General features: G+C 36.8%; 1 protein-coding gene across 6 annotated transcripts; it reads right to left on the reverse strand.

Annotated features, from left to right (window-relative positions):
* Positions 1–747: 747 nt before the first annotated feature.
* Positions 748–21,013, reverse strand: LOC104229159 (uncharacterized). 6 transcript variants are annotated; one of them, XM_070153131.1, is made up of 6 exons: positions 20,259–21,013; positions 17,959–19,056; positions 17,790–17,865; positions 17,601–17,673; positions 16,731–17,026; positions 748–942 (listed from the first exon to the last, which is right to left on the reverse strand). In XM_070153131.1, exon 2 carries the CDS (start codon positions 18,852–18,854, stop codon positions 17,970–17,972), a length of 885 nt encoding a protein of 294 aa, XP_070009232.1. In that variant the 5' UTR covers positions 18,855–19,056; positions 20,259–21,013; the 3' UTR covers positions 748–942; positions 16,731–17,026; positions 17,601–17,673; positions 17,790–17,865; positions 17,959–17,969. The 6 variants fall into 6 exon arrangements, 3 of the variants coding, with proteins under 3 accessions (XP_070009232.1, XP_070009230.1, XP_070009231.1); XR_011401524.1 differs by lacking the exon at positions 17,959–19,056 and having other exon boundaries at positions 20,259–20,986; XM_070153129.1 differs by lacking the exon at positions 16,731–17,026.
* Between the last annotated feature and the right edge of the window lie 6,193 nt (positions 21,014–27,206).

Raw genomic sequence — 27,206 nt, forward strand, 5'->3', positions numbered from 1 at the left:
TTCCGTGGTTCTAGCACGGTCGCTCAACTGTTATATTCGGCTTGATTATCTGATTTTATACAAAATATGAACTTATGTGCTAATTTTATCTTTTTACCGCTTTTATTATTTTTTAATTATTTTACAAGAATGTGAACATTGTTTAAAAGCATGTCTTTGGATTGCGTCACATAAAATGCACCCGCGATCCGGAACATATTTTTATTCAATGTTTTGGGATTTGGATTTGGGTCGCATAAATGCGCACCCGTGTTTAAGAATGTATTATTATTAAAATCGTGCCTAAAGCGATTAGCGTATTATTATTTATGGGTAAGACTGTGGAATTCACTAAACAGTCCATCCCGAATTCTAAATACTCAATTAAACATTTATTGAGGGCCCCGCAATTAGTGCATTTTATTGGGCGAGGCTCATCTCATTTTATTTTTAAAAGGACAGTCCTAAAATGCCTACATTTTTTATTGAAATTTGTCTCTACAAAATAAAGGAGAAATATCTTAATTTATTTACATGTTATTACCTAGTTACATTATACTAGGCATGTTCTCAGTTTGTCAAATTAAAAAAAAACATAGCAATTCTAATTTTAATCCTAGACCATTTACATGCTGAAATTAACCAATATTATTTAACTAAACAATATTTCTACCAACTTCCTACTAGATGGCCTATTCGTTTGATTTTTGACTCGACGGAATTACTACACCATTTATTTATTTTTAGGCAATAGATGTAGATAGTTCATTTGTTAAGCTATCGTCGAATGTTCCACTATATGTATTAAATATCTACATGATTCTGATTTTTTTTTGCAAGCTAAATAATTTATACAAACAAAATTCAGAATATAATTGAATATAATTCGGAATTTCAACTCTTCATTTTTCGTATTCGTGCTTCATATTTCGGATTACAATAACCAGCTTTTCAGTTGTGTACCTGATATTGGAAGCAAAAGAAAATGAAGATGAGAATCAGCAGCAGTAATAACAGTACAACACAGCAGCAACAACCCAGCAACAGTAAAAACCCAGTAACAGACCGGTGGAGTAGTAATCCCGAAACAAATGCTTCCAACTTTTATGAAACAACAACAATTAATGCTGATTTTAAACAATGAAAGAAAGCAGAATATTTTTTTTTGTTTTTTTCTATTTGAAGGTTTGAATATTTTTCGGAATTTTTTTCTCTCTTAAATGTTCAGCCTTTTTTTTCTCTCTTATTTTCTTTTTGTTCCAGATTCGTTCCTCTCTTTTTTCTCTATCTGTATTCTGTTCTGTCCGTCCTCTTTATCTGTATTCAAGACTTCTATATATATATCCCATCCCATAAATCTTTTAATCAATTAAAATCAACCCATTTTCTCTACCAAACTCATTATATTCACACTCATCCCCATTACATTAAATAAATATATCACACCACCCCATTATATTTTGTCCCCCATGCTTTCACTAAACAAATACAAGATTCCTCCCCACTAAATTTTGTCTTGTCCCCCCTTTATATTAAACAACTATATCACAACCCACCCCAATACATTTTGTCCCCCATGCTTCACATAAAAAATTACAAAATATACAATTCCTAAACTACCCCTCCGACCTTACTGAAATTACCAAACTACCCCTGAACGTACTGCAAATTACCAAACTACCCCATCAGCTATAACAAATCAATTAATCACACTCAACCAAAATATAGCCAATATGACCAATTTCTACACAAATTTAAACAACAAATCACATGAACATGATTTCTTCAACATTTCAACAACAAATCACATGAACACAAATTGAACAACAAAGAACAACTAAAATTTGATTGAACAATATTTTTTAGCAACAAACAATCCTATTTTCAGATTCAACAACAACAATCAAACAAGTATATTTAGATTTCCAAATTCAATAATATTGAACTTAAAATCAACTCTAACAACATCACAACAAACAATTCCTATATTAAACTTAAACAAGATTATGAGACAAATTCAAGAAATAATCATAAGTGATAAACAAGAAATCAAACTATACAAATTTCGGATTCAAGATCAACCAAACAAAGTATGAACATGAATGAAAATATTTTAAACAACAAAACATGATGGATTCAAACGATTAAATCAATATATTTCCCTTAACACAACTAAATTCTTTTAGACAAATAACAAGATCGACGAAGAAACAATTATGAACTTAAGCTTGAACTTAACAATATTAACAATTTCTAAAAATACATAAACACATGAAACAAATTGAAGAAATAATCAATTAAATTTCAATTTGAATCTAACAAACATTAAACTAACAAATATTCACTTAAACAATAATACAAACATGAAATAAACATGAAAAATAACTAATTAACTTCCATTTGAAATCTGAAAATTAATTCAACAAAAACACATGAACATGAACAAAACCAAAAATCAAATATCTACCGATTTTACATGAATAAAACAAACATTTGCCGATTTTAGATTCGAAAATATCACAACAAAATACGGACAAAATAAAACTCAAAATCTACTAACCGGAGATGAACAACGACGAATTCGATTGTATGGATTGTTTCGACAAACCTCGAATGGGAATAAATCTGTCCGGACTCAACGACGAACTCACCTTCCTTGCAAATTTGACGAACTCAAAACTACGCTCGATGACCTCGACTGAAACTCGACCAAACGAAATGGTTGAATCTTGTTTTGGGACTGAAGGCGACGAGAAGAAGATGAAGGAGGCGATGGACGTAGCAACTGCTACAGTGACGACGGAGGAGCTGGACAGTAGCAGCGTAGAAGCAGCTGTGTTTGGTTGTGGCGAACCAAATGAAGGCAGAAGAAGCAGCGATGGAGACTAGCCATGGTTGTTCGATGAGGCAGCAACAGTTGACGCAGCAGCACGAGCAGTCGACGCAGCAGCGTGGAGAAGATGGCGACGGGGTTGTTTGGACGTGACTGAGTTTGGACAATGCAGCAGCGGCTGCTCGAGTTCCGACGAGGGGGGGGGGAGGTGACAACGATGCAGCTGGGGCAGTGAAGGAGATGAAGCAGTAGCATCATACAAAACATGGCATCCATGGCGATGGGTTTTCCTTCCATTTTGGCCGAGGGTTTTCCGGCGAAGCAGCGGCGAAGCAGACGAGGAGGTCGACGTGGATGGTGGTGCTAAGGGCAACCATGGATGAGCCTAAAGTTCTGAAGGTTTGGAGAAGAAGCCATGGGAGGTGTTCTTGAGTCTTTGGGAAGAAGAAAACCAAAAGGGTGGGGTGCGGATGAACTTTGGTCTTTTTTAGGGTTTTTTTTTCTATTTTTTGTTTTGTTTTGTGAAGAGGGGTGTTGGGTTAATGGGTTAATGGGGCGTACCGGGTCGACCCGGTCTGAAGTGGACTGGGTCATGGGGAAGATTGGATAATTATTTGGGCCTGAGGTTGAAATTTGAAGAAGTGGCCCAATCCGATTTCTCTTTGTATTTTTGTTCTCTTTTCTTCTTTTATTTTTCTAAAACTAAAATTATAAAAATACTTAAATTATTATTAAGAACTAAATTAAGTTATAAAAGCGCAAATTAACTCCCAATAACAATTAACGCACAATTAAGTAATAATTAAACATAAAATTGTTCATTTGGACATTAAATGCTAAAAATGCAAAAGATGCCTATTTTTGTAATTTTTAATTTTTGTAAAACTAATTTAATTACTAACAATTGTAGAATTAAATCCTACATGCAAAATGCGACATATTTTTGTATTTTTTATTAATTTAACAAATAAGCAAACACAGACAAATACAAATAATTATTCAAAATATCACAAAATTGCACACCAAAGAAAAATCATTTTATTTTTGAATTTTTTGGGAGTAATTCTCATATAGGGCAAAAATCACGTGCTTACAGCTGCCCCTCTTTGCCCGAAGACACGAAGGGTTTTCGTGCAAAGATAAAGCGAGCGATTTTTGCCCATCCGAGTACTCCGTATGAAGCATTTTTTGAAAAAGATTTAACCGAACCTTTGCTTCAAAGGCTTCCTACATATCCCTGGCTAAAGGGGAATTAGGTTAATGTAGTTCGGGAAGTTTTGGTAGCTGGGACTACCGTGGGACTGCAATGTTACTGTTGTTGCATGCTATTACCACTGCTTACCGATCTCCTTGTTACACCGTGCTTAAAAGAAAACAAGAAGCTAGGCTAGACTGCAATTGGTTCTTGTTGCCTTGCTTTCTTGTCTGCTTGCATTTCTTACGGTGCTTTTCTTCCGATGTTTTTCTACCTTTTGACACATGCACTTGAGTTTGTGCTGGAACCTCTTGTTGCAACCTTCTGCTTCCCGGTGCTGGGGATTTTTATTGTTTCCTGCTGGGGATTCCTGTTGTAAACCCTCTGTTTTATTGTCCTTTGACTTGATCTTGAAATGTATTCCTCTGTTATATGGGCGGGCTCCCAACTTCAATACTTGAAAATTAAAGACTGAAATTTATACCTCTGTTATCTGGGCGGGCTCCCAACTTCAATACTTGAAAATTAAAGACTGAAATGTATGCCTCTGTTATCTGGGCGGGCTCCCAACTTCAACGCTTGAAATATAAAGACTGAAATGTATTCCTCTGTTCTATGGGCGGGCTCCCAACGTCAACACTTGAAATGAAAAGACTGAATGTATGCCTCTGTTCTATGGGCGGGCTCCCAACTTCAACGCTTGAAATGAATAGACTGAATGTATTCCTCTATTCTATGGACGGGCTCCCAACTTCAACACTTGAAATGAAAAGACTGAATGTATTCCTCTGTTCTATGGGCGGGCTCCAACTTCAACGCTTGAAATGTAAAGACTGAAATGTATGCCTCTGTTCTATGGGCGGGCTCCCAACTTCAACAACTGAAAATGAAAAGACTGAAATGTATGCCTCTGTTCTATGGGCAGGCTCCCAACTTCAACAACTGAAAATGAAAAGACCGAAATGTATGCCTCTGTTCTATGGGCGGGCTCCCAACTTCAACACTTGAAATGAAAAGACTGAAATGTATGCCTCTGTTCTATGGGCGGGCTCCCAACTTCAACAACTGAAAATGAAAAGACTGAAATGTATGCCTCTGTTCTATGGGCGGGCTCCCAACTTCAACACTTGAAATGAAAAGACTGAAATGTATGCCTCTGTTCTATGGGCAGGCTCCCAACTTCAATAACTGAAAATGAAAAGACTGAAATGTATGCCTCTGTTCTATGGGCGGGCTCCCAACTTCAACACTTGAAATGAAAAGATTGAAATGTATGCCTCTATTCTATGGGCGGGCTCCCAACTTCAACAACTGAAAATGAAAAGACTGAAATGTATGCCTCTGTTCTATGGGCGGGCTCCCAACTTCAACACTTGAAATGAAAAGACTGAAATGTATGCCTCTGTTCTATGGGCGGGCTCCCAACTTCAACAACTGAAAATGAAAAGACTGAAATGTATGCCTCTGTTCTATGGGCGGGCTCCCAACTTCAACAACTGAAAATGAAAACAAAACGCCATTCCTTTTAAGTTGGCGAGATTTAAATAACTTTAAAATAAAACGCCTTTCCTCTCTTCAGGTGGGCTCCTGATTTCAACAAACAACTTAGGAGGAAATGCCTCTCCTATGGGTAAAAACAAACTTAGGGGAAAATGCGTCTCCTATGGGTGAAACTAAACTTAGGAGGAAATGCCTCTCCTATTGGTTAAACAACAACTTAGGAGAAAATGCCTCTCCTATGGGTAAGACTAAACTTAGGAGGAAATGCATCTCCTATGGGGTAAAAGTAAACTTAGGAGGAAATGCATCTCCTATGGGTGAAACTAAACTTAGGAGGAAATGCCTCTCCTATGGGTGAAACTAAACTTAGGAGGAAATGCCTCTCCTATGGGTAAAAACAAACTTAGGAGGAAATGCATCTCCTATGGGTGAAACTAAACTTAGGAAGAAATGCCTCTCCTATGAGTGAAAACAAACTTAGGAGAAAATGCATCTCCTATGGGTGAACCATTTCCTTCTTCCTGAATTATTTACTTACCTGTGTTGTCTTCCCTCGAAACTGCTGGGGATTATTTTGCTGGGGATGACTTTTCCTTTTCTTCCTTACCCACTCTGGGTTGCCCGAAACTCTGTCGAGGATGCTTCTACATCTCGATGATCCACTGGGGATAACACTGCTGTGGATAACTCTGCTGAGTAAATATGTTATCTTACTCCTTCCAAAATTACTTCCTTTTGAGTAGGATGTTTCATTCCTCTGCAAACTACTTCCACCTTTTTCTTTTTCTTTTTTCGTTTTTTTTTTCTTTTTTTTTTTGAAATGAAAAGACTGAATGTATTCCTCTGTTATATAGGCGTGCTCCCAACTTCAACCAACAAATCACCATTCTGTTCTTCAGGGGGGCTCCTGACTTCAACCAATAATGTCAAAAATAAAACGCCATTTTGTTTTTCAGAGGGGACTCCTGATTACTTAAAATTTGAATTGTATTCCCTTATTCTCCAGGTGGGCTCCTGATTGCTGATACTTCCATTGTATTCCCTTATTCTTCAGGTGGGATCCTGATTGCTGATACTTCAACTGTTCTTCCTTGTTCTCCAGGTGGACGCCTGATTGCTGGGGATGATACTACTGGGGAAGTCTCCTTTCTTCCCCTCCTTCAAATTCAATTTTTTTTTCAACACTGCTGGGGATAAAAGTGTTATCTTCTCGGGATAAAGTTGTTGAGGATAACGCTGCTGGGGAATTTTATCCCTTCAAATCGATGCTTCATTCTTCTGTAAGCTGCTGGGGATGATAATTGCTTTTTGCTTTTCTGAGCACAAGTGTCATCCCTTTATTCTGTCTGCTGGGGAATACTTCCTCCATTGAAACTTATTATGTTGGGGCAACACTGGTTCAAACACCACTTCCCTTGAGACTGGTGCTATCTTTATTCTTCCTCGAATGGGTACCTGACTTCCAGAAAATTTTCTAAATGAAAGGAAAATTTTCTGCCCCAGTTTGACAGTCTCCCTTATGGCATGCATTTCTGTCATCAATGCCATTTCCTTTACCTATTTCAAATCAAACAAAATTTGTTAGTTTAAAACGCGGTGGTTGGTTGTGATACTCCTGCTGGGGTTGGCTTTCCCTTTCTCCTTCATTGCTCTGCGTTCCACAACTTGTTGGGGATGATATTATTTGCTGGGGATAATCCCTTTCTGCTGGGGATATCCCTCTTCTTTTGTGGCATAGCTCGGAAACTTGCATTTTTCCGACCTTTTAGTCTCGCATGAATTTCTCCAAATCATGCTCACTGCTTTCCTTGCTTTGTTCATGGGCCTTGGCCTTGAGGTTTATAACCTTGGTTTTGGCAAGGATATCCCTCTTGACACTCGTCAATCCTTTTGTCAATTCCCTTTTGCTGGGGATATCTTTTTTGACACTGGCCTCGCGCTTGTTCCTTGCTGACTATACCACTTGGATGTACTAGTCAGATCTCATCTTGCATATTTGGAAAGCTGATGGCATATTTTGAAGTCAATTCACACTTGTTCTGACCAAACAGACTCTATTGGGGATTTTTCTATGAAAGGAAAAAGATAAAAGGGAACAGAATAAAAAGACAAAGGAAAAAATGACTCTTTAACAAAAGAATAAAAATCTATCAAATGCAGATACCGACTCTAATGGTCATGACATGCGCATGTGGCCTATCCTCTACCGCCAATCATCTTTCAAGATCTTCAATTGGCAATTCCCCATCTGATTCTCAATCTTATTCGACTTGTAGTGCCCGAAGGGTTTTCACTATCAAGCCTCTCTCATTTTGGGTTTTTCTCTCAGCTTTCATCACCTTATGGTGTCCGTGAAGATTTTCACCGATAAGACTCTCTCATTTATATCACTTTCCAGCTGGGGATTTGGAGTGTTGCCAGTATGACTCTCTCTGCTGGAGATTAGAGTCCTTTCTGCTGTGGAACAGAATGTTATGTTCGCCGGTAAGACTCTCATTTGTCTGACTTGGCATCTTTTGAAGACTGATGAGAAGGTCTTTCTTTGGACCGTAATGTGGGTTTTGGATAGGGCTGGAAGGAAAGGGTATTAAAGGCTCAAAAGTGCATCGATTTTGGGTTATTAATTACAACTTTCGGAACTAGATTTATTTACAACAAACGCAACCTTTGCCCCAGTTTCTTGTTTGGGGATATTTTAATTGATTTCTTTTTCATTTTTCAAAACTATAACCGAGCCGTGAAGCGCCTACGTATCCTCTTTGAGGAATCAGGTCAAACGTAGTTCCCAATTCCTCTATTTTCATTTGACTTTCCTTTGTTTTTTTTTGTTATCATTTTTCTTTTCTTTTCCTTTTTTTTTTCCGTTTTGTTGTTTTCTTTCTTTCTCTTTTTCTCTTTGTTGCTACTGATTCCGAACGAGGGGTATGAAAGAAAATAAATAAGGCTCAAAAGGGGTAACGAAGGATAAAGTGTTTGGGTAGCAGAACCAAATGCCTTCGTCATTCCAGTCTACAAAACATTCCAAGTGCAAACAACACAATTAAACAATAGATTTATAGTCTCTTCCGATGGTGCTGGACTTGACAATTATGTTAAACATTTGCTTTTTCCTTTGTCATTTCTAAAGCACTGTTGGGCGACGCTCTCATTATCATGAATGACCCTCATGCGAATTTGGCGAATCCTGCTTTTAACGGTTTTATTTGTGTTTTACTTGCCCTAGTTCCACATGACTCGGGATCCAAATAATCTCAAACCGTTCTTATTTCCTTTAAATGCTTTGATCACCTTCTCAGGGTTTTATGATTAACTTTTAAGGTTAGGCCCAAACTGGGTGCGCATGTCATGTCCCTAGAATCGGCATTGAACAAAATGATAAAAGGACTAAAAAAAAAAATGACTGGAAATAACAAAAGACCGGCTTTTGTATTAGACTACTGGCGAAATGGTTTGAATAATAAAACAAACAAAACAACCAGAATAAAATCCTAACACAGCCTCGACAAAACTTAAACAAACTGATATGACAAATGGGAAAGATAAGAAGGTTTGACACAAGACAATATTCGGATTACAACCCTAAGAATAATCCGGACAACGAAAATGACAACAAAATAAACCACCACAAGCTTCTCTTTTTGCTAACCAAGGAACGGAGCGTCCTCCCATTTTATCAAAATTAGCATCTTAGACACTGAGCTTCGCATCAATACTGTCAAGACCATTATCAGCTTTTAATATCATCAACCTTAGTCAACAAGTCCCCAATAGGATTTGAGTGCTTCTGCTATCAGGCCTGATCCCCGCAAAGTGTGCATCATGATGTGCGAGTAAAGGATTCTGCGCGATGTTCTAGGTGTCATTGTCCGGCTTACCACAAACCAACCGCCTTCTTTCTTTGTGATTCAAAACGAAACTGGTTAAAATGGACTCAGTCGGTCCCCATTATTAACAACATCTCTTTTTTTTCTTTCTTTTTTCGATTTTTCTTTTTTTCTTTTTTCTTCTTTTTTCTCTTGTTTTTTCATTTTTCTCTTTTTTTTTGTTGTGGTCGAATCTTATGGAGATTGCCTACGTATCATGACCCCGCATGAATCAGACCTTGCGTAGTTCGGACCAATAAAGATAAACAATAAACATTTTTTATCAATTTTCATATTAAAACAAACTGGGTTTCAATGGTTTGAAGATGACCTACAAACTCGAAAATCAAACAACCCACATATTTTAATCAAAAGATTTACAAAATCCAAAAACAAACGGCCAGCTTCCTTTTTCCGTTTGACAAATGCAACCGAACGATTATTTTTGGAAACGTGGCCCCTTCCAAATTTTGAGGCCAGAGAGGATTATTTTATGACACTTTACACACTTGTCCGTTCTTTTACGAAAATAGCCTTTCGACAACTGAAAGATACTCTAAGGCTATTTTGGCAAGAACGGTTTAAGACGCGGCCGAAGCTGGCTCGACTTATTTTGACTAAAAAAACCAAATTGACTCTTTTTTTTTCAAATTGCAATAAAAACCGGGTGTTGCAAACACGACCCTTCAGCGCCTCGGGGGCGAAGATTTTTTAAGGCTGTGGGGGTCAACTGGACCAAAATCCTAAACATGACCCAAAAGGTGGCTGCAAAGTCAGCCTTCCGGCGTCCTTTTCGGGAACATTCGGATATGTCTTGACAAAACAGCGTCACCCGACTTCTTTATGACAAAATTAAAATTTGACATATTTTTTTTGGCTATTTTTTAGCAAAAGGGGAGGCTGGACACCGTCCGACTTATTTATGACAAAATTAAAATTTTGACACGTTTTTTATTTATTTATTGGGTTTTGGCTATTTTAGCAAAAATGGGGGTTGGACCCGATGAGGGTTGCCTACGTATCTCACATCCGGTGAGAATCAAACCCGCGTAGTTCGGGCAAATTTAACCGAACTATTTTAAAACATGACTCTTTTCTATTTTTATTTTTGGCCTTTCATAAGCGAATAAAAACTATTTTTAGAAATGAGACTCTTTTTTTTCTTTTTTCTTTTCAACAAATAAAACAGCCTATTTTTCCAAGATAAACATAACAGACTCTTTTTTTTTTTCATTTTCCACAGACAATAAAACAACCTGTTTTCGAAACTAAAGATAAAAGACTCTTTTTCCTTTCCTTTTTCAACAAATAATGAAACAACTTATGTTTTTCAAACTAAAACAAAAACTTTTCTTATCCTTTTCTTTTTCAACAACCAACTTTCCAAAAATAAAAGACTCCTTTTTTTTTCTATTTCTCTTTGCTTTTTTTTAGTAAAACAAAATAAAACATTTTCCCCTTTTTTTCTCAAAATTTCGGCAGAGTTTCGCCAGTAATTGGTCATTGATTTTTTATTTCTAAAATAATCAATTAACTCCCTAACTGATATTTTTCTTTTTATTTTCTCTTTTCTCTTTTTTTTTTCAACATTCCCGAGATTCAGAAACCGGTCAACATGCAGGCTCGAAACAAATATATGTACATAGCAAGTAGGATGCATCAGGATGGTCTTTTCATATTAGGTTGCTAGTCCTAGACGGACCCAACCCCTGTGTTGAGTCCCCTAAGTCAAATGCAACGTGATGCAAATAAGCGTTCCTACTAGGGATCCGACATGAAGTCACGTTATTCTATGTTCAAAACCTGGGTCGGTGTTCTAGACAGTGTACCCGAGCGGACAACTCGAGTCGAGGAGGGAGCAACTTTCCGGGAACCAAAAGGCCATCCGGCTTAGTAACTTATCCGAGCCTCTTTCTTATTTCAAGGTATGACACTAACAGAATAGGGAGTCTCAACCAGTAAGCACATCCCCGGAGGTGAAGAGAGAAGGGTTCGGCACAGTTTATATATATAGTCAAATAATATCAAAGCGGTAAAAGCAGCATTTAGCACATTAGGCTCAAACATGTAAAAATCAGATAAAGCCAAATATAACAATTTATCTAAGCTCGAATTTCTAATCCTGAACCAGTGGTTCTGGGTCTTTTGTCCCCAGCAGAGTCGCCAGAGCTGTCACACCTCCTTTTTCCGCCCCCGCGGGGGGTGCAAGGGAGTTTTTTCCAATTAAAGGACAATCGAAACGGGATTTATTTATTTATTTCAGAGTCGCCACTTGGGAGATTTAGGGTATCCCAAGTCACCAATTTAATCCCGAATCGAGGAAAAGAATGACTCTGTATTACAGTCTGCGAACCAGAAATCCGGATAAGGAATTCTGTTAACCCGGGAGAAGGTTTTAGGCATTCCCGAATTCCGTGGTTCTAGCACGGTCGCTCAACTATTATATTCGGCTTGATTATCTGATTTTATACAAAATATGAACTTATGTGCAAATTTTATCTTTTTACCGCTTTTATTATTTTTTAATTATTTTTACAAGAATGTGAACATTGTTTAAAAGCATGTCTTTGGATTGCGTCACATAAAATGCACCCGCGATCCGGAACGTATTTTTATTCAATGTTTTGGGATTTGGATTTGGGTCGCATAAATGCGCACCCGTGTTTAAGAATGTATTATTATTAAAATCGTGCCTAAAGCGATTAGCGTATTATTATTTATGGGTAAGACTGTGAAATTCACTAAACAGTCCATCCCGAATTCTAAATACTCAATTAAACATTTATTGAGGGGTCCCGCAGTTAGTGCATTTTATTGGGCGAGTCTCATCTCATTTTATTTTTAAAAGGACAGTCCTAAAATGCCTACATTTTTTATTGAAATTTGTCTCTACAAAATAAAGGAGAAATATCTTAATTTATTTACATGTTATTACCTAGTTACATTATACTAGGCATGTTCTCAGTTTGTCAAATTAAAAAAAAACATAGCAATTCTAATTTTAATCCTAGACCATTTACATGCTGAAATTAACCAATATTATTTAACTAAACAATATTTCTACCAACTTCCTACTAGATGGCCTATTCGTTTGATTTTTGACTCGACGGAATTACTACACCATTTATTTATTTTTAGGCAATAGATGTAGATAGTTCATTTGTTAAGCTATCGTCGAATGTTCCACTATATGTATTAAATATCTACATGATTCTGATTTTTTTGCAAACTACATAATTTATACATACAAATAAAATTCAGAATATAATTAAATATAATTCAAAATTTCAACTCTTCATTTTTTCGTATTCATGCTTCATATTTCGGATTACAATAACCAGCGTGTCAGTTGTGTACCTGATATTGGAAGCAAAAGAAAATGAAGATGAGAATCAGCAGCAGCAGTAAAATCAGTACAACACAGCAACAATAGCCCAACAACAGTAACAACCCAGTAACAGACCGGTGGAGTAGTAATCCAAAAAAAATGCTTCCAACTTTTATGAAACAACAACAATTAATGCTGATTCTAAACAATGAAAGAAAGCAGAATATTTTTTTTGTTTTTTTTATTTGAAGGTTTGAATATTTTTCGGAATTTTTCTCTCTCTTAAATGTTCACCCTTTTTTTCTCTCTCTTATTTTCTTTTTGTTCCAGATTCGTTCCTCTCTTTTTTCTCTATCTGTATTCTGTTCTGTCCGTCCTCTTTATCTGTATTCAAGACTTCTATATATATATATATATCACATCCCATAAATCTTTTAATCAATTAAAATCAACCCATTTTCTCTACCAAACCCATTATCTTCTCACTCATCCCCATTACATTAAATAAATATATCACACCACCCCATTATATTTTGTCCCCCATGCTTCACTAAACAAATACAAGATTCCTCCCCACTAAATTTTGTCTTGTCCCCCCTTTATATTAAATAACTATATCACAACCCACCCCATTTCATTTTGTCCCCCATGCTTCACATAAAAAATTACAAAATGTACAATTCCTAAACTACCCCTCCGACCTTACTGAAATTACCAAACTACCCCTGAACGTACTGCAAATTACCAAACTACCCCATCAGCTATAACAAATCAATTAATCACACTCAACCAAAATATAGCCAATATGACCAATTTCTACACAAATTTAAACAACAAATCACATGAACATGATTTCTTCAACATTTCAACAACAAATCACATGAACACAAATTGAACAACAAAGAACAACTAAAATTTGATTGAACAATATTTTTTAGCAACAAACAATCCTATTTTCAGATTCAACAACAACAATCAAACAAGTATATTTAGATTTCCAAATTCAATAATATTGAACTTAAAATCAACTCTAACAACATCACAACAAACAATTCCTATATTAAACTTAAACAAGATTATGAGACAAATTCAAGAAATAATCATAAGTGATAAACAAGAAATCAAACTATACAAATTTCGGATTCAAGATCAACCAAACAAAGTATGAACATGAATGAAAATATTTTAAACAACAAAACATGATGGATTCAAACGATTAAATCAATATATTTCCCTTAACACAACTAAATTCTTTTAGACAAATAACAAGATCGACGAAGAAACAATTATGAACTTAAGCTTGAACTTAACAATATTAACAATTTCTAAAAATACATAAACACATGAAACAAATTGAAGAAATAATCAATTAAATTTCAATTTGAATCTAACAAACATTAAACTAACAAATATTCACTTAAACAATAATACAAACATGAAATAAACATGAAAAATAACTAATTAACTTCCATTTGAAATCTGAAAATTAATTCAACAAAAACACATGAACATGAACAGCTGCGTAGAAGCAGCTGCGTTTGGTTGTGGCAAACCAAATGAAGGCAGAAGAAGTAGCGATGGAGACTAGCCATGGTTGTTCGATGAGGCAGCAACAGTTGACGCAGCAGCGCGAGCAGTCGACGCAGCAGCGTGGAGAAGATGGCGACGGGGTTGTTTGGACGTGACTGAGTTTGGACAATGCAGCAACGGCTGCTCGAGTTCCGACGAGGGGGGGGGGTGACGACGATGCAGCTGGGGCAGTGAAGGAGATGAAGCAGTAGCATCATACAAAACATGGCATCCATGGCGATGGGTTTTCCTTCCATTTTGGCCGAGGGTTTTCCGGCGAAGCAGCGGCGAAGCAGACGGGGAGGTCGACGTGGATGGTGGTGCTAAGGGCAGCCATGGATGAGCCTAAAGTTCTGAAGGTTTGGAGAAGAAGCCATGGGAGGTGTTCTTGAGTCTTTGGGAAGAAGAAAACCAAAAGGGTGGGGGGCGGATGAACTTTGGTCTTTTTTAGGTTTTTTTTTTCTATTTTTTGTTTTGTTTTGTGAAGAGGGGTGTTGGGTTAATGGGTTAATGGGGCGGACCGGGTCGACCCGGTCTGAAGTGGACTGGGTCATGGGGAAGATTGGGCAATTATTTGGGCCTGAGGTTGAAATTTGAAGAAGTGGCCTAATCCGATTTCTCTTTGTATTTTTGTTCTCTTTTCTTCTTTTATTTTTCTAAAACTAAAATTATAAAAATACTTAAATTATTATTAAGAACTAAATTAAGTTATAAAAGCGCAAATTAACTCCCAATAACAATTAACGCACAATTAAGTAATAATTAAGCATAAAATTGTTCATTTGGACATTAAATGCTAAAAATGCAAAAGATGCCTATTTTTGTAATTTTTAATTTTTGTAAAACTAATTTAATTACTAACAATTGTAGAATTAAATCCTACATGCAAAATGCGACATATTTTTATATTTTTTATTAATTTAACAAATAAGCAAACACAGACAAATACAAATAATTATCCAAAAATACTCAAAATTGCACACCAAGGAAAATCATTTTATTTTGCATTTTTTGGGAGTAATTCTCATATAGGACAAAAATCACGTGCTTACAATGCACATGAAAGACATGCACAAAAGGGGCATGAGTACACCACAACGGTACTCAGTAAGTGTCAAGCCTAACCTCGGTTGGGTAGTGACGAGGAAGGTCAGGGCCCTACTGAGGTTAAATAAAATATAAAGATCAACAATAAAGAATAGAACAATATAAAGAAGTACCGCAGTAAAATAACACAGGATGTACAGGACAACAACAACTATACAGAAACAAGGTAGACATGGAAAGAAAATACTGCTCAGCACCAATAATAACAATTGGGGATCTCCCAGGATACCGTCCTGTAGTCTCATCTGTACATGTCCAGTGGATCTCCTGGGATTCCGTCCCGTAGTACAATTTATCGTGCGTGGGAATCTACCAGAATTCAGTTCCGTAGTCCCAAATGTAAATACCCAGTACTGGGGGAATCTACTAGGTGCATTCCCGTAGTTCCATATAACTGTACGGAGATCTCGGGAATCTAACCCGTAGTCCCAAAGTAAATATGCATGGGGATCTACTGGGAATCTAACCTGTAGTCCCAAAGTAAATACACAGCAACAACAGGAAGATATATAGAAATGGCAAAATTTCATATTAAGGCAATAAGTGATTCTAGCTTAGCATGCTGCACAGAATTCACCCCGAGGCCCCCGGGACTTCAACCAAAAGCACAAACATCACCTAATACCTTATTCAAACTTGTACCAATCCTTAAAACACCTACTACAACATCGAAACCTCGAATTAACCAAGGATTTAAGCCTAAGAGCTCTAAATTTCCTCAAAATACGCTTTCGATCAAAAAGTCTATCATAACGCGTCCGAATGACCTAAAATTTTTCACACACGTCACATTCAACACTACGGAGCTACTCCAACCTCCGGAAAACTATTCCGATCCTCGGATCAAAATCTCACTATCGGACTGGAAACTTCAAAAATTTAGCTTTTGGCATTTCAAGCCTAAATTAGCTACGGACCTCCAAAACACAATCTAAATACGCTCCTAACCCCGAAATCACCCAACGAAGCTAACAGAACCATCGGATTTCCATTCCGAGGCCGTATTCATACTGTTCCAACTACGGTCAACTTTCCAACACTTAAGCTCTCATTTAGGGACTAAGTGTCCCAGAACTCTCCGAAACTTAAAACCGAACATCCTGGCAAATCAAAATAGCATAATTAAACTTGGGGAAAGCGGTTAATAGGGGATCGGGCCGTTAATTCTTAAGACAACCAGCCGGGTCATCACACACCTACTTCATTAGGCTGTTTGGATCTAGCAACCAATGCTTCAGCCGTGAAAGCAATCTCAACTTACTCCTCCATTACTGCCGTTGTTAAAACATTTGAAGTTTCAACAAGAAGAATAACTGACTCATTGGAAGTAGATGCAGGCACATCTGGGTCACCTACTTCATTAGGCTAATTAGATGTAGCACCAAATGCTCCAATTTCCTCTGAACCACCACCTAAATCACCGACTTCATTAGGCTCCTCCGATTTAGCAACCAACACTCCAGCTATGGATGCAATCTCAACTTGCTCTTCTGTTGCTAGTGTTGATAAAACATTTGTAGTTTCAATAGGAAGAATATTTGACTCATTAGGAGTAGATGTAGGTAGTTCAGATGCAACACTCTTTGTATTTGGATCCTACAAATGTTTCTGGAATCACCTCAGCAACTCTTTTCACATTTGGTTCATCAATCCTAGCAACAAAAGTACTAAATTCAAAAGAAGATGTATTTATTTATGGAATTGCTGAATCATCAACAGTAAGTTCAATAGGTCATGGAGGGACCAACTACATAGTTGTCTTAACTGCTCATAAGAGGAAAAGAAATAGAACCATAAATGATAGAAATTCAGCATTGAGTTTAAAAGAATATTTGTAGAAATTTACAAGGAACCTATACCACATTTTTGTATGTAATGTAGTTCCAGAAGTTCTTTTTCCAACGGCATATGCAGAAAGTGGTTTCAACGTGAAAACAGACAATATTCTTTCCAAGTCTAACTGTGAAAAGCGGAATACCAAAAATATATAACTGAATTTAAAAGTATATCTATATAAATCAACAAAGAATCTTGGTCTAATTTTTTTTATATATTGTACTTCCAGAAGTCCTCTTTCCAACGACACAAGCATATCGCAATTTCGACATGCCATTGGAGAGATAAACATTTTTTAGTCAGAGTGTGCAAAGCTGTAAAAATTAGAATTGCAGAAATTTATAACGGAGTTGAAAATAATATCTGTATAAATCTACAAAGAAATTGGACCTGATTTTTGTGGATATTGTTGCTTCAGCAGTCTTCTTTCTAACAGCATAAGTGGAACATGGTTTTGACATGTCTGCAGAGAGATATGAATTTTTTATTTAGGACGCACAAAGCTGTAAAAACCTTAATACCTAAAATTTAGAACTTAATTCTAAAGCATATTTGTATAAATTTATAAAGAATGCTAACCTTATTTTTGTACATACTGTAGCTCAAGAAGTTCTCTTTCCATCATCACAAGCGGATCGTGATTTCTTTCAACATGCTAAATAAAACAATGTAAACAAAAGACATTATCATCAACAACAAAAATCTTAGTAGTTAAATAATTTAAAAGTAAACAGAAGAAGCGTACCACCTCAACAATTGTCAGAATAAATTTCGAAAAACTTCATTAAATACTACATTTATAGCTGCAGTAGTTATTTGTCCATCATCATCATAAACCAAAATTTTTAATCCCTTTCTAGTTGTTACCCTGGAAAGAGAAACATATAGCTGTCCGTGGGTAAACACGGGTTTCTTCAAAAATAATCCCACATGAGACAATGACTGTCCTTGACTTTTATTGATTGTCATGTCAAAAGATACAATGATTGGAAATTGTCTTCGCTGGAACTTAAATGGAATTCTAGCATCAGATGGAGTCAATGTCATTCTTGGGATAAACACTTTCTGTCCAGCCATATGTCCTGATAAAACCTTGGCTTCAATAACTTGATTTCCAAGTTTAGTTATGACCAAACTTGTTCCATTACACAATCCTGTTGATTGGTCAATATTTCTTAATAACATCACTGGAACACCTACCTTTAGAGTAAGAGCATGATTTGGAACTCCAGAACATTTAATAGTATTCAAAAATTCTGGTGTGTGTACATGTTCCAATGATGAATAAGTTTGATCAGAGCTGCAAATTGTATCAGAACTCAAATATGATTTCTCAGAACTATGATTGAGTGAAATCATATATTCGTTGATTGATTCTACCATATCAAGAGTTGGAGCAAGAATGGCTCTTTGTTGGATGTATCCTATATCGTTGCAACAATTGATAAAATCAGGATATGTACTTTTCACAATTGCAGATATTGGATCAACAAAATCTTTTATCAGAAGATCATCTGGTATTTCGACTTTTTCATTGCCAGCAACTGAATTATCAATCATACCATCACCAATTGCCAAAATCCAATCTGAGAAAACTTTCAACTCTTGCATCTTGGGCCCTATTTCATTACTTTGCAATCTCATATTCTTTGTCAGCGTTAAGAGTTGACAATGAGACCATAAATAAGAAGAATTGAGAGAAGCATTAACAATATCTTGCCTAGTACCTTTTGGAATGACAGGTAATATTTGTCTGAAGTCACCACCAAGAACAACTGTTTTACCTCCAAATGGTCGTACTAAGTTGGATGCATCTTTGAATCTAAGTGTCACACCTCCTTTTTACCTACACCCCCGGAAGGGAAGGTATATAAGGAAGTTTTTCCAATTAAAGGACAATCGAAACGAGATTATTTCATTTAAAGATTCAGAGTTGCCACTTGAAATATTTTAATTGGTGTTCCAAGTCACCGATTTATTTTAAATCCCAAATCGAGGAAATTTTGACTTTCCTTTTGAAGTCTGCGAACCAGAAATTCTGAATAAGGAATTTTGTTAACCCGAGGGAAGGTGTTAGGCACCCCCGGATTCTGTGGTTCTAGCACAGTCGCTTAAAATATTATAATTGGCCTGTTATCTGATTTTAATACAAGTTTTAGCCTATGGTACATTTTTAACTTATTAGCCGCTTTTGATTATTTTTAAGGAAGATTTCAACGTCATCTAAAACACGTCTTTGGACCACGCCATATGAAATGCACCCGCAGTCTGAGACACATTTTATTTAACGTTGTGGAGATTTTGGATTTGGGTCATATGAAATGTACACCCCGGTTTAAGGAAATTAATTTAAATTACGCGCCTAAAGCAACTACGCGTTTTTAAATTTGCGAGGGCCATGGAAATTCGCTAAATGGCACACCACGATTTCTAAGGATTAAAAGAAATAATTAAATGAGGGCCACGCATTTTGAGATTTTATTTGGCATGACACGCCTCAACTTATTCTAACGTGAATAGACAAAAATAACCAGATTTCGCCAATTTTATTTAGAATCAAACACGAAATCAACCACTAATTAATTTACCAAATCAAATTTAAAGATCTTAAAATTTTCTCATAAAGCACAACTATCAAATTCGCCACCAATTTTGCTGCTCAGGTCGAGATCAGATGGTGACATACAGTTTTTCTATGTATCTACCATGAAAAGGAAAAAACAACTAATTGGCGACGTTTCTCAACAACGTCTCACCAGGACATTTCAGGAATTTTGGCACCAACCACAAGAATATGTCAATACGTGAATTTTGTTGTAATGGTGCCGGTCAAAAAAGGCACCACAAGTAAATCTTCACCACCACAAAATGGCAGTCAACTAATGTTTGCAACTTTCATGATTAACAAGAAAATGAAGTCAACATGAGAATGAGACCAAGTAAGTGAAAATATTTTCTACGACAAAATATTTAGCACCCATAACAAATTACAAAAATTTAACCAAGCATGATCTTCCAAGCAAAACGATAAAGAAGAAAATAACATACCTCGAATCTGCTAACGAAAAGCTCGTCGGCTCGACTCGAAAATGACCAGCAGTTGGTCGTTCACTCACCTCTGTTTCCGCCGGAACTGTAGAACGAGGTTTCACTTGAATTTAAGATGGCTTCAAGTGGTTTACACGAGGTGTTTTTGTGGTGATTTTGGGGCTGATTTGTGATGGTTTAATGGTTAAGCAATGGAGTTTCTTTCATAGATGGATGTAATAGGCTATGGAAAATTTACATGGTGTTGAAACTTTGTGTTTTTGTGCTTGGGAAAGGAAGAAGATAGCTCTGTGTTTTTGTGCGATCCCTAGCCCTTTCGTTCCCCAGATCTGTCCCCTCCCTTTCGTTTTTCCTCTCCAACCCCCTTTTCCCCGTTCCTCTCTATATATTAGCGTGTATGTGTTGGCCAAGAAAAAGCCATCCAGATAAGAATGTGTGTGGTCCCTACTTAAAAGAATATTTCTTGTTTTTTTCTCGCATGTGGCGTGTGTGATTTTAAAATTGGATTGTGCATGAGAGTTGTTAGCCTATTTTTGTTCACTAGTGGGGAGGGGTCCACATTTAAAGAATGGAAAGACTCTTCTTTTATTAATAATCAAATTCTTTTGTTTCTTAAATACTAAATAAATGTAAAGAATGTGTATGTGACTTTATACTAGAATAAAGACGAAGTGTGCGATTTCCTCATTTCTTGATTTTCCCTTTTCACTTTCTTTTTTGGATTCTTTTCTCTCTTTCTCTTTTTTCTTTTAAAAGATAATAAGTAACAAAACTAAAATTTGATACTACTAAATCCAAGAAACAAAGTTCCAATTGCTTCAAATTAAAATACTAACTAAACAAAAAATTACTAATAACCTAAAATAAAGAAAATATTATTATATTTTTTTTGTAGTTTTTTTTAAAAATAAAATAAAGCAAAGAAGTTGAACTAAAAGTTAAAATATCAATATTAAACCTAAAATAAACATCTAAACACTCAAATGTGTAAAATATCGTGAATGGTCAAAAATTGCATGTCTACAACTGCCCCTCTTTGACTGGAAATACGAAGTATTTTCAGGCAAAGAACGACTAGACAGATTTTTTGACCCGACCCTTATTTAAAGAGACCAAAAGCTAAAAGAAAGGAGAATGTGACCGAGCCCTGGTATCTGAGCTGCCTACATATCCTTGGCTATAAAGGAATCAGGCCACGTGTAGTTCAGAGGTGAGTGAGATGATGGAGTATGCCGAGGTGAAGAGCCGGTCGAGGTGCCGTTCCGCCGAGGTTCCGGTCCGCAGTCCCGTTATTACATCAGAAAATCAAGAAATGGAAAAGACTAGCTAAGCCTGCCAACTACGAGTTACAAGATTCCTATCTTTGAGTCTTCTGAAGCTTGATCTTGAGTTTTGAATGGTTCTTCATACAGACTTTGGATTTGAACCTAGACGTTTGCTAGTTGCAGGTGCTAGTTCGTTCTTCTTCTTCAGCCTTTCAGACCAAAACGGGACATGCAGAGCTTGTGACCTCAGCCCTGTCTTGAGCAGCTCACATCTTTCATTAACTTCTGCATTTGGATTCACTTCTTGTCTTTCTTTTTGTTCTAGATTGTGACTAACTTCTGTTGATCATCTCGAACTGCTGACTCGCATTCTTGATGCGAGCTTCTTTTGTTGCTGACCTGAATTGCATTCTGAATTGAATTCTATTATTTTCCAGGTGGGCGCCTGATTGCTGAACTTGAACCGTCTTTTCTTGTTAATTGACACTGTTTTCCCTTGCACCTTGAACCGTTTTCCTTCGAAACTTGAATTGTCTTCCTTCGAAACTGCTTTCCCTTGAAACTCGAGTTGTCTTCCTTCGAAACTGCTTTCCCTTGAAACTTGAGGTATCTTCCCTTGTTCTCCAGGTGGGCACCTGATTACAAGAAAACAGACAAAACAAAAGAAATTTTTTCTGTCCCAGTTTGCACTAGGAAGATTTGTGAGTTTTTAGCAAAATTATAAATCACTTGTACTATTGATGCAATGATGAGACTAAACTAAAGAATAGACTAGGAAAACTATAAACTAAGTTTGACTAAAGTAAAGACTGACCCTATTCTCCAGGCGGGGCCCCTGATTTAAAGAAAACTAAACATTGATAACTTAAGAAAACTAAAAATTGACCCATTTTTTCAAATCCAGACTTTCATTTTTTTTTCAAAATATCCTAGGAGAAAATTCGTGAGACTAGGTTTTCTATCTTAGGAGAAAGATTCATCAGACTAAGACGTTAATCCTAGGAGGAAATTCATCAGACTAGGCCTTTTCCTTTTTTTTTGTTTTTTTGTATCTTAGGAGAAAGATTCATCCGACTAAGACGTTTACCCTAGGAGAAAATTCATCAAACTAGATTTTCTATCTTAGGAGAAAGATTCATCATACTAAGATTTCTATCCTAGGAGAAAATTCATCAGACAAGGTCTTCCATCTTAGGAGAAAGATTCATCAGAATAAGATTTTGATCCTAGGAGAAAGATTAATCAAACTAGGTCTTCTATCTTAGGAGAAAGATTCATCAGACTAAGATTTTGATTGGGAGGAAAATCCATCAGACTAGGACTTTTTATCCTAGGAGGAAAAATGTGAAGATCAATGGCAAGATTTTATGCACAATAGCAAGACAAATAAAGGAAAAGATTTGAGAAACTTCCCTTTGTAGGCTTTCCTCGTCTTTTCTTTTTCTTCTCTTTTTTGTTGTTGTTTTTTTTCCTTTTTTTTCATTTTTTTTCTCTTTTTGAATCACTTTCCTTGCACCGCTTTGTTCCTGTTTCATACAAAGAAAAATTTGTCAGTTTTGAAAATAGTGGTCGGTTTGTGGCCTTGAGTCTTGGGCAGCTTGGCTTATGCTCAATCAGCTTGAGTCAGTCTCAAAAAGACTTTTGTTCTGCACCAACTCTGATTGTTTCACACCAGTACCATTTGTATTTGCAGCTCAAACAGCCTTATCCCAATTGGAGATCTTTTCTTAGATGACCTTTTCTGATATCATGAATGACTTCCTGCTTTTGAGCAGTTTGTCTGTCAGAGAGAATCACCAGATATCTTTGCTTGCGCCAAGTAGGCTGACAAGAGTCTTCTGGGGAAGCCTTTGCATGAATCCTTTGTGCAACTGAAAAGCTGGTAGCAGATTTTGAAGTTTTTTCTTGCTTGTTTTGACAAGGACCGACTCAGAGTGAATGATACAATGATGCAAAGAAACAAGTATCAACAAGAAATGCCCCTGTCGGAAGGACAGAAGGAAGAGTGTTTTTTTTCTTTTTTTCAATAACTAGCCTTAATGATCATGACATGCATTTTAGACTCAACGGCCTGATCTATCAAACTAATCCAATCTTCCCTTTTAACATTCTTATGACCTTTGAAGTCGGGCTTGTTTATGTCAATTCTTTGCATCAGATTCACGACTCGCTTTCGACTAGTGGTGCCCCGGGGGATTTTCACCAATAATTCTCTCTCATTTATTTATCTCTTCTTACCATCGCCTTACAGTGCCTGTGAAAGTTTTCACTAGTAAGACTCTCTCATTTTCGTTTCTTTTTCTTTTTCTTTTACTTTCTTGTGCGAGCAACTTGACAGTGTTTTACGTCATGTGACAACCGTTGCTCATTGCATGCTTCTCTTGGCATTCTTGAAGGCATATTGGGAGGTCTTTATTTGGAAGGATTTTGGATAGGGTTGGAAAGAAAGGACGTCATGAAGGCTCAAAATAAACTCAAAGTAAAGGGGGTTGTGGAGTTACAACTCTTGGAATCGACTCTTTCAAAAGTGAAATAAAATCTCTGCCCCAGTTTCAGCTATTGGGGACTTTTTGGAATTTTTCTCTTTTTCTCTTTTTTTTGAATTCTTATTTGGTTGGACCGAACGTGAGGCTGCCTACGTATCCTTTTTTTTAAGGAATCAGGTCGAACGTAGTTCAAACATCTGACCTAAACTATTTTTCATCTTTCTTTCTATTTCTCTTTTTTCTTTTTTTCTTTTTCTCTTTTTTTTTCTTTTCTTTTTCTTCTTTTTTTTTTCCTTTTTTTTCTTTTTTTAGTTGCCCCAGTTTCTATTTTTGAGGGCATGGACCTTCGACAGTACTTTTCTTCTTCTTTTTTTACTTGAACTTTCAAAGAGCTGCCCTAGTTTGTACTCTTGGGGCATGGACTTTTCTTTTTTCATTTTTTTTGACTCTTGACTCTAAACTTGATTCCAAAAGGGGGTGGTCAAAGAAAATAACACAGGCTCGAAAGGGGCAATAACGGGTATAAAGTGTTTGGGTAGCATAAAAAAGGGCCTCCCAGCCTCGAGAATGCTAATCATGTTATCTTTCCGCGATTACAGCATTGACGAACATGTTTGTCTTCTTGGTGTGTTGTGGTCACAAGACACTTTCTATCCCTTTAATGTCAAACTTTCCAACAAACTTCAATTGATTAAATATCATGAAGCCCGATCTTCACAATGATTTGAAGTTGAATTTTACTCGACTTTAATTTCAAAGTATTTCAACTCTTTATTCATCCTCAAAAGTATTTTTTCTTCAGTTATCCAATTCCAGAATAAATCAGTTTCTAAGATCTGACCAAAATTTCCGCATGCATGTCATGTTATTAGAACTAGCGCGAAAAGAACTAAGAACAGAATGACACAAAAGGACAAACTGTATTTTATTGAGTAAAGGAAGAAAGGGTTTGACAACAAGACAAACAACCTAAAATCCGAGTTAATAGAACAGACAGACAAGACTCACACAAATAGAATGGAGGGATAGAAGGGTTTGACTCAAACAAATAAAATCTGGATGACAACTCTGAAATAACCCAGATAGTAGAAAAACATCAAAACAAGCTACCAAGATTCCTTCCTAATGAGGAAAGAATGACTTTTCAATTGCTAAGCTTGACATTTAATCAGAATCACCATGGCTTTCCCCAATTTCAGTCGACAAGTTCCCGAGAGGATTCTCATACTCCACGTCACCGGGCATCATCCCCACAAAGTGTGCATCATCATGTGCAGGTAAAGGATTCTGTGCGATATTCTGGGCGTCACTGTCTTGGATCACAATCAGGTTTTCCTGGATCATCCTTTCTATTCCTCTTTTCAAATCCCGACAGCTTTTAATATTATGCCCCTAGGCATTGGAATGGTATTCACACCTTTTGGAGGGGTCAAAGCTTCTTGCACGTGGGTCCACATGATTTGGAGGAATGGATGCAATCATGTCATGATGCATTAACTTCTCAAACAAGATTGCATAGGACTCTCCTATTGGCGTAAAATTATCTTTCAACCTTTGTTCCCTTCTATACCCCTAGCTTGGATGTGGGTTATAGGGCACTTGAAAATTTTGTGGAGGCTGGTGGAGATTTTGTGATGCTCGTGCTCGCCTTCTGGGGTATTTTGGTGGTTGGCCAACATACTGAGGTGGAGCAACAGAGTATTATGGGTTCTGAGGTGGATAGTAATGGTCAAGGGAGTTATTGGAAAACAGACGAGGCTGGCCATACCTTTGAGACATTCTCCTCGGACCTCTTCTCGACCCTGATGTCATCATGATTTCTTCATCCATCTCATTCGTGCCACTAAAATTATCAGATTCAATCTGGACAGCCTGAGTTGCAGCTTTGAGAACTGCTTGACATATAATTTTGCCTGTCTTAAGACCATTCTCAACCATTTCACCCATTTTGATTGCTTTCGAGAAGGATTTACCCACTACAAATATCATATTTTGAAAGTAATCTGGCTCTTGTGCCTGAAGGAACACAGTGATTAGCTCGTGGTCATCCATGGGTGTCTTAACTCTAGCTGCTTGCTCTCTCCATTTAATGGCATATTCCCTGAAACTTTCAGTTGGTTTCTTCTTCAGGTTTGAAAGGGAAATGCGGTCTGGGGCGATGTCGATTTTGTTTTGGAGCTCTTTGACAGATGCATGTGCCATGTTATCCCAGACATACCAGTGACACGTGTCTTGATCCATAAACCATTCGGAGGCTACCCCCATAAGGCTTTCCCCATAATAAGACATCACCAATTCTTCATTTCTTCCCGCACCTCTTAATTGATTGCAATACCTTTTCAGGTGGGCTATGGGATCCCCATGTCCATCATACTTTTCAAATTTGGGAGTCTTGAAACCAGGCGACAAGTGGAAATCGGGGAACATACATAGATCTTTGAAGGCAACACTCTTTTGACCTGCCAACCCTTGCATGTTTTTCAACCGTTGTTCTAAGCTTTTCACTCTTTGGGTCATTTCTTCCTGTACCATCTTTCGGGCAGGCTTCTCAACGTTTGCAGGAAGATCAAACGAGTACGAGTGGTACTCAGAGGAGAGTGGTACTGCTCTTGCTGTGTAGCAAATTGTGACTCATGACGAGGCTGTCCTAAACCACTGGCTCATGCTTGACACATTTCGGTCATTTGCTGTTTCAACATTCTATTTTTCTCAAACACAGTAGACTCTTGTTGAACCCTCTGACCCTGAGTCTCTTGAGGACTTGTAACAGCTTCGATGTCAGTTTCCAGCTTACCACAAACCGACCACCTCAACTTTGTTCACAATTTAAAACAAAACATGTTAGAATGGACTCAGTCGGTCTTTATATTATCAATATTTTTCATTTCTTCATTTTTTTTTCATTTCTTTTTAATGGTGATCGAACCTGATGTGGGTTGCCTACGTATCATGTGGGAACATAAATCAGATCTTGCGTAGTTTGGGAAGATCATGAATAAAGGAAATAAACTAACTTTTTTTTTGGATTTTGAATTTTTTTCATTTTATTTTTTCGAAAGAAAGACTTATAAAGAAGAAAGAGAATATTTTTGGAATTTTGATTCTTCTTCAAAAATTTTGCAAAGAAAGACTTCTAAAGAAAAGAGATATTTTTTTTTTTTTGAATATTGACCTTTTTTTTTTGAATTTCGAAGAAA

Source organism: Nicotiana sylvestris, chromosome 8, assembly GCF_000393655.2.
Source record: "Nicotiana sylvestris chromosome 8, ASM39365v2, whole genome shotgun sequence".
In the NCBI taxonomy this organism is placed as follows: domain Eukaryota; kingdom Viridiplantae; phylum Streptophyta; class Magnoliopsida; order Solanales; family Solanaceae; genus Nicotiana; species Nicotiana sylvestris.

Bases quoted from the DNA above. Each gene is read 5' to 3' on its own strand.
- LOC104229159 (XM_070153129.1), bottom strand. From the start codon at position 18,854: ATGAGATTGCAAAGTAATGAAATAGGGCCCAAGATGCAAGAGTTGAAA.